This window comes from Helianthus annuus, chromosome 3 (assembly GCF_002127325.2).
Source record: "Helianthus annuus cultivar XRQ/B chromosome 3, HanXRQr2.0-SUNRISE, whole genome shotgun sequence".
Taxonomy (NCBI): domain Eukaryota; kingdom Viridiplantae; phylum Streptophyta; class Magnoliopsida; order Asterales; family Asteraceae; genus Helianthus; species Helianthus annuus.
The window spans coordinates 97433387-97443303 of record NC_035435.2 but is presented as its reverse complement, the minus strand read 5'-3'; the positions used below and the strand labels follow the sequence as shown (position 1 = coordinate 97443303).

The window sequence follows — 9917 nt, the reverse complement described above, 5'->3', positions numbered from 1 at the left end:
TGTAGGGCAACGGGGTTATTAGTTGATAGCGCTATTAGGTTTGGCACCCTCACGACGTACCTGGATAGGACAGGCGTGAACTAATAACTTTAAAATCATGACCAATGTTTGATAGAGCATTAGAGAAGGGAAAAAGGGTCGTCTACAGTATTGAGTTATTATCAGCATAACATAACATAAGTCACTACTTGGTAACAAACGGTTAAACAAACTGTGAACTCACCAGTGTTGTCTGATACACTTTTCTGCATGCTTGCAGGTCTTTAGGTACACTGTTATGGAACTTGCTGTCTGGAAAGCTGGAGTGCTCATGGGTCGTGGCATTTGGAACGCTTCTCGATGTTGCACTGTTTTGAACATTTTCTTTTAAACTTATCGAACTAGCTATTATGCTTCCGCTGAACATGTGGATTTTCTAAATGGTGTTTGAATTATACAATTTCAATTAATGGAAAGTTTTATTTTAATTATGTATATATGGTTCAATGTGATTAGTGGCTAGATCCTGGTACGTCACACGCCTCGCGGAGTTTTCCGCTTGTGGTGTTTTTGGGGGTGTGACAAAAATTATTAATTCATTACAATCTCCCGGGAAACTTCAATGAAGAAAAGTGTGAGTTGTCTTCGGCTCGCACTCATTTTAGAGAGAACCAGAGTTCCTACCATGAGACTCCAGTCCATCCACTATATCAAAAAGTAAATAAGGCCCAAGGCCTTCCGTCTTGTGAAATGGTTTTTCTTTGCTAGACATCCCATCACCATTCAGTAAGTTACCATCATAAAAATGCAAAGAATGAAATCGGCATATCTCTGGGTGCATCCTATATTTTGCATCCCACACCACATCACACAACACCACACACATTTAACCTTTCTCTTACCCTTTGACCCCCACCTGCGTTTACCCCGACTCTCTCCGACAACAGCCGGAGTTAACCCAATCCTTCCCCAACACCACCTCAAACTCCCCAAACCAAAACCAAAACCAAAAGCTAATCCAAACACACCTTAATTGATGAACAAACTTATAGTCTGCTGGATCAAAGATCTCAATACGTCACCTACCTCAATTTCTCGTTATTAATTCTGATGCACGCAGGAAAAAGAACAAGACGCCATTGTTTACCATGAATTTTTTGTCAGTCAACTTGAGGGGTGCTTGTAATTTGCCAAAGCAGAGATCTACTATCGTCGTCGTCGAATTGAGTTGCTTCGGAGCTTCAATCGCTGTCGTCATCCATAGCGGTTGTGATGCAGAGAATATTATTATGGTGAAGAAAGTGTGAGTGAAGGTTTCGAGGAGTTTGGTTCTTGTTGTTGTGGAAAGTTTTGGTCTTTGTTGAGAAGAAGAAAAGCCATGATAGGGTTTTGGGTGCTTTTGTGGAGAAGATGAGATGTCGTTGCAGAGGAAGAGAGAAGAAAGAGAGATGAAGGTGGGGTAGGGTTGTTATTTTGTTTTTACAAAGGAGTGGTCTCACATATAAATAAATATATTTAACATGTTAAGTTATTTTGTTTTATAGTAAGGGTATTTTTGTTATTTCACACCCACTTAACTGAGCAAATTAACTGATATTAAGCTTAGGGACTATCCGGGAACAAAATTACAAAAAATAAGGATTATAGTTGTAATTCTAGAAAATTAGAGACTAAACGTGAAAAAAAAGGGCAAAGCATTTTCTCAACTTATGGGCTGTTTGGCAACATCTGAATGGCTAAGTGCTGAACCAATAAAAGATCTGAACCATTAAGTGCTGAACCAGTAAGAGAGTCTGAACCATTAAGAGCTTGTATAATGCTTAACCGTTTTGAGGCAAATGTCTAATTAATTCAGATTAGAGGTCTTAACCATTCACTCTGTATAAATCTTAACCATTTAGAGACAAACGTCTGAACCATTCAGACATCAACAAACAGTCTAAAGTGCCGAACCAATAAATAAAATGTAACAAACAGCCCCTTATTATTATTGACAAACGAAGTCAAAGGCCCTTATTTGACCTTTCGATCCCCAAAGCACAAAACCCTAAACCCAAACACATGACCGTTCTTTCTCATCTCCGGCGAGCCTTTTTCCGGCCACCGTCGTTCATTCCGGCATATCCTACCACCACAACTTTAACCTCAGCATACCACTTCATACACAGCGAACACAACTCAACAGCCTCCATTAAATCTGAAGATAAAAAAACTCAAGGGAAGTGGTTAACATTGCCGCCGTTCAAGGCCACCGTTAACGGTGGTTCGTTAGGAAAACGTATTGCTGGAACGGGTGAAGGAGATGCAGGCAACACAACGGCGATTAAGTGGGTCATGCGGTGTTGCCCGCAGCTCCCCAGGTCTCTCGTGCAGAAGCTATTTCGATTACGACAGGTATCACTTCTGTTTGTATTTAGTTTTGGAAATTGGATTATGTTTAGTGTTCAATTTATGTCTGTCTGTTAATTATAAATATGTAATTTGGTTCGTTATAAAACTATTTCTGTTTGGTTTCGTTATAAAATAGCTGGATTTTAGGTTTTTGTTAAATACCCTGTTATAATTTACATATAATTTAAAAAAAAAATTCTAGTGTATCGCTATTTGCTATAGCATATAGGTACTTATCGCTATTTGTCGCCATTCGCCATTAACAACTATGCTTTAGCTTAAGGTGAACATATTAGTATCTCAAGGGACGTTAATGTTGCAGGTTCGACGCAAACCTTTCGAAAGTTCAAAATCGGTTGGAGATGTTCATGCTCCAGATAGCCAAGTCAAAAGGGTAATAATATAAAGCTAATTTTATAGTTGTATCTCATATTAACTCGTTGTTCATTGGTATGAATATTCTCATGAATGCCAATTTGTATGTTCATAAAAACGAAAGGGTAAATTGCATTTTACGTCCTTTAAGTTTGAGCAAAATTGCAGGCGTTGTCCTTAAACTATCAAAATTAAAATGGATGTCCTTTATGTTACAGTTTCTCATCATGTGGTGTCCTTTTGCCCCAACCCAGTTAAATTTTACGTTAATGCTTAGTTAAAGGACACCGCATGATGAGAAACTGTAACATAAAGGACATCCAATGTAATTTTATTAGTTAAAGGACAGCGTCTGCAATTTTGCTCAAACTTGGACGTAAAATGAAATTTACCCAAAACGAAATGAAAGTGCATCTTACACTTTATATTTTTATCAGGTATCGGCCAAAGATTCTATGAGATTTGGTGATACGGTTTATCTTCCTATTACAGTACAAGCATTGCCGACTGAGAAAACAGAGTGCCTTTGCACCGAAGAAGAACTAAAGTTTCTTCATGATCTTGAGTTGTACAAGGTATTTAAATTTTAATATTATTTTCCTTTTTCTCATTTTATCTACTTTTAGCTTGATAGGTGGTCGTGTTTCTTTTGTTCTGTATGGTACAGGATTCCGCCGTCATCGTCATCAATAAACCTACCGGAATGCCTGTTCAAGTGAGCTATTAGCATCCTAATTATTTCCTTTTTTCCGGTCATATTAGTTTCCGAATATTGATTTCCTTATGTTTCAGGGTGGTATTGGAATAAAACGAAGTTTAGATGAATTAGCTGGAACTTATTTGAGACATGAATTGTCTGAAGCACCGAGACTCGTGAGTTCGGTTTCCATTTACCATCACTTTCTCTCATGATTTCATCTTTGTGTAGATTTTTAGCACGTTTATAACGATTCGGTTTAATACGATTAGGTGCACAGGCTTGATAGAGATAGCAGTGGCATTTTGGTCTTGGGGAGAACACAACTCAGTGCTACCGTTCTGCATTCCATTTTTCGTGAGAAAACTGTCGGTGCTTCCAATATCGTGAGTAAAAGTTTATTTATTTTCGAGTAAAATGTCATTTCCGTCCCTGATTTTTGGCCAGTTTTGCGACTTTTGTCCAGAGGTTTGTGTTTCCGCATTCGGATCCAAAAGGTTTGAAATCTTGCCATTTTCATCCGGCTCGTTAACTCCATCCATTTTTCTCTGTTAAGTCGAGGGTATTTTCGTCTTTTTTGTTAACTTAAGGGGCATTTTGGTCTTTTTCCCTTAAGGACTCGCTTGTACATTGTGCTAAATGCTTGTACATAAAGTGAAAAAGACTGAATTCCCCTTTAAGTTAACAAAAAAGACGAAAACACCTCTGACTTAACGGAGAAAAATGGATGGAGTTAACGAGCCGGATGAAAATGGCACGATTTCAAACCTTTTGGGAAATGGCATTTTACTCTTATTTTTTTATACATTTTTGTAAATTGCTTGACTTAATAAGTTATACAATTTTTATGAGTTGGTAGACGTTTCTATTTTTAATTTGTTTGTTTTATAAATAGGATTTAAAGAGTGAAAAAAGATTCTTGCAAAGAAAGTATTGGGCACTTGTAATCGGGTCACCCAGGCGTCCACAAGGTCTAATTACAGTTCCGTTGGGAAAGGTTAGAATTAATTAATATAAATACTTAACAAGAATATTTCTTCGTTCCCTAGTTTGCCTATTATTGTGTAATCATTATTGTTTTGTGTGAAGGTGGTAATGGATGACGGAAGATCAGAACGTATTACGGTTGTTGAGAATGTCTCAACGACTCCATCCCAGCATGCCATAACAGAATACCGGGTTCTTGATTCTTCCGTTCATGGTTTGTACTTTGTTCTTGTTTTTTTTTAAATAGGGGTGTAAACGAGTCGAGCAGAGACGAGCAACAACTCGCCTAAGCTCAAGCTCGGCTCTTGAGTATTTTTTCAAGCACAAGTTCATTATTTTATATTGTTATAATATAATAATAGTTTCTATACATAACATAGTATATTATTTAATTACTTTTAGCATAATTTTATAGGTAATAATTATTATTATTATGTAAATACGTATTTAATATAGAGTAAAATGCCATTTTTGTCCCTGAGGTTTGGTCAGTTTTGCGACTTTCATTCAAAGGTTTGTTTTTCTGCATGACCGCATCTGGATCCAAAAGGTCCGAAGCCTTGCCATTTTTATCCGGCTTGTTAACTCCATCCATTTTCCTCCGTTAAGTCATGGGTACTTCCGTTTTTAGACCAAATTGCCCTTTAAGTTAACAAATAAAAGGATCGTTTAGGCCTGATATAAGCTCGGCTCATTTCTAGCTTCTAGTGAGCCGATCTTGAGTAGCTCACGCACGGTTTGGCTCGTGTACACCCGTATTCTTTTTTTTAACTCACCTAAAAGGCACAATTATTTCGGACACAGAGAAAAAAATGCAAACGTTTTACTATCACAGGTTCACCACTCTTTTAACTTTATCATCGATATATTGCAGGTCTCACATGGTTAGAGCTTTCTCCACTCACTGGTAGAAAACACCAGGTATGTTGTCGGTATTTGCTCAATTTCAACTTTTTTATTTCCCAATTTTTTTGTTAAAAAATATGAGCTTCCACTTTTTTAGAAACAATAATTTTTTCCATAACATGGATTTTACATAGTTACCAATGTTCACTCACAAATTTGCAGAAGTTTTTAAAAGTTGAAAATTGAAAGTTAGGATGTACTTGTTAGTAGGTCCATTTGTATTGTATTGTTTCTCTAACGCGGGTCAAATTAAAAACAAACTGTACCGTACTGTCCGTACGGGTACTGGTACCGAATTGGTTTAGTACGTATATTTTTTCAAACTTATTACTCAGATTTGTTTAGAACGTATAATTTTTCAAATAGTTTAAAGATTTCACCGACTTTAATTGATTTTGACCGATTCTTGGTCAAGGGATGAGCAAATGGTACCATATCCAAAGGTTCGAAAACGAATCGTACTGTATCAGTCCCAAATCATTTTCAGTACCCACCTTTTGGCGTTTTTGGGATCAGTACGGTACTGTATTTTTACCTTCAAATATTGTACTGTACCGAACCAAATTTTGGCAAGTTTTTGGATCGATGCTTACCGGTACCGTGAAATTTATTTGGTGAACTACCATTTAATCCCAATTTTTACAACACTGTTTATTACTCAAATAATCTTCTAAATTGTCATTCAAATATTGAATTATTGTTACAATAAATAATTCTGTAATCGTACTTATTGATGCATTCATTTTTATTAAAAAAATCAGAAAATGGACTAAAGTATTTCCGGGTTAACCCTCAAAGCTTCTACCTGTTACATAAGCAACCAACCCATTTGACAATGGAGATAGTTTGTTTGACTTGAAAAGTCAAACCAATAGCACTTTTTTCGTTTTTTCTTTTATAAATTTACCTTATTGAACTAATTACCAAATTTCTCCATGCAACACTTCATAAACAAAGCTACGAGTCCATTGTGCTGAGGTATTGGGAACACCGATAGTCGGAGACTACAAATACGGGTGGCAAGCTCACAAGAAATGGAACCGGGCCCAAATATCTGCTTCTAGTCTTGAACACAAAACCGAGGTCTGTAACAAAACATCACTTCCTTTTGGCCTTAATTTAGAGAGCGGGAGTATCACCGATAAGCAACCTAACCTTCATTTGCATTGCAAGAAAATGGTTTTGCCTGACGTGTCATCTGCTATAAAGCGGGCCCATGTTTCGTCCTCAGTTTATGATTTTTCAGACATCAAAAGCCTGAAATTTGATGCTCCATTGCCAGCTCACATGCAAAGAAGTTGGGACATTTTGTGCTCCTGATATGCCTCTAGTCCTTCAAGATTTTTTTGCTTAAGTTCCAATATACAATATGCAATATTCAACATACATCTCCCATTTGATAATAAAATGTAGAATTGCCCTTAAGTTTTCCAAATTGGGCCTTGGGGGAAAGAGTTGAAGAGTTTAGGATTGGATTTAGGGTTAGATGATTTATAATCTTTTACTGTATTATGAGTAGTAAAATTTTAGCAACTATTTTTCTCCATTGAATTCTTGTCCAGATTTTATGATGAGAATCTGAGTTTTAATTTCTTATGTTCATATATAACACAAAAGTTTCAGATTAATAGTATCATGGAATAACATTTTAACCTATGTCACCTTATCATAAACCTCACATCAGTTGCCCTGTCCAGCGAACGAAAAAAACAATTACACATTAGGAAAAAAGAAAAAGGCTCATAATGAGTTCTAACCCATGCATGGTTGCATATATCACACGTCAGGTTTCGGATTTATAGTTATTAAACATTTTTTTGACTCATTTAGACAAAAAGATAAGATGAGTGTTGTTTGAGTTACACGGTTTCAAGTGTGTATGGGTTAAAGATCCCTAAATGTTAGAGCTCAACATGTCTATGTGACGACACATGACTATCAACATTGTTGTAAAAATCCTTTTTAGGCGGCGCCTAGGCGGCGATTAGTCACTCGTCGGAGGTCTGTCGCCTGGATTTGGCGAAATCGGCCAATCTTGGCGATCAAAGTCAAAATAGATCAAAGTTGGTCCAAAATTAGGTCAAATTGGACCAAATCAATCATGTTGAGCACGTTCTTACCTTATTTCGAACAAAAATCAAAGCAATGAAAGGTCAAAATTGGGGCTAGGGTTCGTATTTTACCGTGCGTCTAGTAGGTGGAGGGAGAGGTTGGTGTACAGGATGAACAAATGAGAATTAGGGTTTATTATGTTTAAATTATTTTAGCATTTAACCCCCTCAGTTGATAAGATGCCTTCTTATCAAGTATAATAAAATATATATATAATTATCATGTAATGTTTGCTATCAAGGGAAATTGTATATTTGCAAAATAAACGATGGTGTGTATACCTAAATATTCTGGAAGCGATTTAAGGATATACATATCCCAACATGATACCATTTAGTATTTTAAATCGATGCATCGTCTAAATGGTTATCAAATCCACAACCTAAAGCTTGTGTGATTGTGGCTTAGCTAATGTGATAGCAAACATATTAATCCAGATTAGTATATTTATTTGATAATAGTGAATTTGATTCCCAAGTTATTAACGATCATTGGAATAAGTGTTATTGTTGAGATGCTCACTAAACGTCTACTATTGGTTACACAGCCAATAATCATGAGAGGGGCAAAAGTTCATTTAGGTACATGTAATTTTATATATAGTACCATCAATTCACATCAAGCCAATAAGTTATAGTTCTCTCCATACAGTTGGTTTTTGGTCAGGAAACAAAGATGTCTCATCAAAGATTTTGGTTGTGCGACATATATTGAAACTCATCCACCACACCGCACAAAGATGGGACTTCTAAAAAGTTTGAGAATATGTTGGGTATAAATAATCGTCTATGATTAAATACTTAAAGCCATTAGTGAGAAATTCGGTCAGACATTTGCCTTTGAATGGGAAAACAACTCTTATAACTTTTAGAATGCCAAATGTTCATCATTTTTTAAATATATTTGTTAGAGTATATTATAATACTTAAATAACAAAAATAAAAACATATTCCAAATATTTCATGTTATTCAGAGGTGGTTTTGGTAGGGTAGGGTATCGTACCGAACTAGTACAATAACACCTAATACCTATACCGAACTTGCCTGAATACATGAATCAAGTACTATACTGTATAAAGATATTTGGAATTGGTACGCTACTGTAATAGTACCAGTATTTTAAGTAGTTTTCAGTTTAGTACCGTATACACATGATAGTTGCAAAGCAAGTATAAAATTACCTCAAATTGCAAACAATTAGCATTAAATTAAAAATTATCAGCAAAAGCGCAACAATTAATCCTGAAAAGTTCCCGTTATATCTTTGATCAACATCAGTAACCAAAAAAATTATCTCCAAATTCAAAGTAAACAAGCAATTCTTTGACTTGTAAAAGTCAACTGTACGTAGCTGAACAGAATTGTAAACAAAACAATTAACTTACTTGAGCTAATGGGATCGATCAAACGAAGCATGAGATACCATTGATTTAAACTGAACTTGGGATTGAATCAAACAAACCGGGGACCGAAGAAACTAAGTTGCTAACTAGGGTAGTGTTAAATGTACCTCATTTACCTTTATTTTTATTGAACGCACCTCTTCCATTGGTTTCACGTTAATACAATTCAAATATTTTTGTTATCTATTAATATTATTTAATATGACGTTTTTTTTGTTTTATTCTTTGAAAAACGAATTCTAATGATTTTTTATCTTTCTAAAAAAATTATTTTTTAAAATATTGATATTTCTAATTTTGAAAAAAAAAACATTTTTTAAATTGTTTTAAGTTTTTCTATAAAAATGTTTTTGTAAATTATTATTAGAGTTAATTACATAGTTAGTCCCTATGGTTTGTACAAAATAACATACTTAGGTACTAATAGTTTAAAATCACTTTCTAGGGTACTAACTTTTCATTTTATAACGTTTGGAGGAATTAACTTCTTGGGTATTAACATAGTTAGTCCCTATACTTTGCACAAAATAATATATTTAAGTACTAACAAAATGTGATTTTAAACCTACAAATAACGTTAATACCTCCAAACGTTACAAAATGAAAAGTTAATACCTTAGAATGTGATTTTAAACTATTAGTACCTAAGTATGTTACTTTGTACAAACCACAGGGACTGGCTATGTAATTAACTCTTATTATTAACAAAAGCTTTTAACATCCGTGCTAACATAACAGATCAAACGAATACCGAAAAAATATAGGTATTTATTTTATGGTTTATAATTTCGATAAGCCGATATCGTACAAACCGATTCCAGTTAAGTTCTGGATTTTTGTATAATCGGTAACGTTAATGGTTTTCTAGGATGTTTTCTAAATGTATGCATTTAAATTTGGATTATTAGTTTTTAATGTGTATGATCCAATAACAAATTTCAAGTCCCACATTAAAAGAAATTTGCTTTTAAAAAAAAGTATTTTCTTAAAAACATGTTTATTTTTTTACATGATGTGTTTTCAAATCTTCTCTTTTATTATTTTGAGTAAATTACCTTTTTAGTTCA

The 9917-nt window shown here is 34.8% G+C and overlaps 1 protein-coding gene across 1 annotated transcript; it reads left to right on the top strand.

Moving 5' to 3' along the window:
- Positions 1-1964: 1964 nt before the first annotated feature.
- Positions 1965-6931, top strand: LOC110929236 (RNA pseudouridine synthase 4, mitochondrial). The gene is made up of 10 exons (XM_022172375.2): positions 1965-2373; positions 2693-2764; positions 3183-3320; positions 3413-3460; positions 3538-3618; positions 3715-3828; positions 4338-4439; positions 4532-4643; positions 5304-5350; positions 6293-6931. Exons 1-10 carry the CDS (start codon positions 2041-2043, stop codon positions 6653-6655), a joined length of 1410 nt encoding a protein of 469 aa, XP_022028067.1. The 5' UTR covers positions 1965-2040; the 3' UTR covers positions 6656-6931.
- Positions 6932-9917: the final 2986 nt, after the last annotated feature.

Coding starts and splice junctions, on each gene's coding strand:
- LOC110929236 (XM_022172375.2), top strand. CDS start 2,041: ATGACCGTTCTTTCTCATCTCCGGCGAGCCTTTTTCCGGCCACCGTCG. Junction 2,374..2,692: donor AGCTATTTCGATTACGACAG/GTATCACTTCTG, acceptor TTAATGTTGCAG/GTTCGACGCAAACCTTTCGA. Junction 5,351..6,292: donor TCACTGGTAGAAAACACCAG/GTATGTTGTCGG, acceptor TCATAAACAAAG/CTACGAGTCCATTGTGCTGA.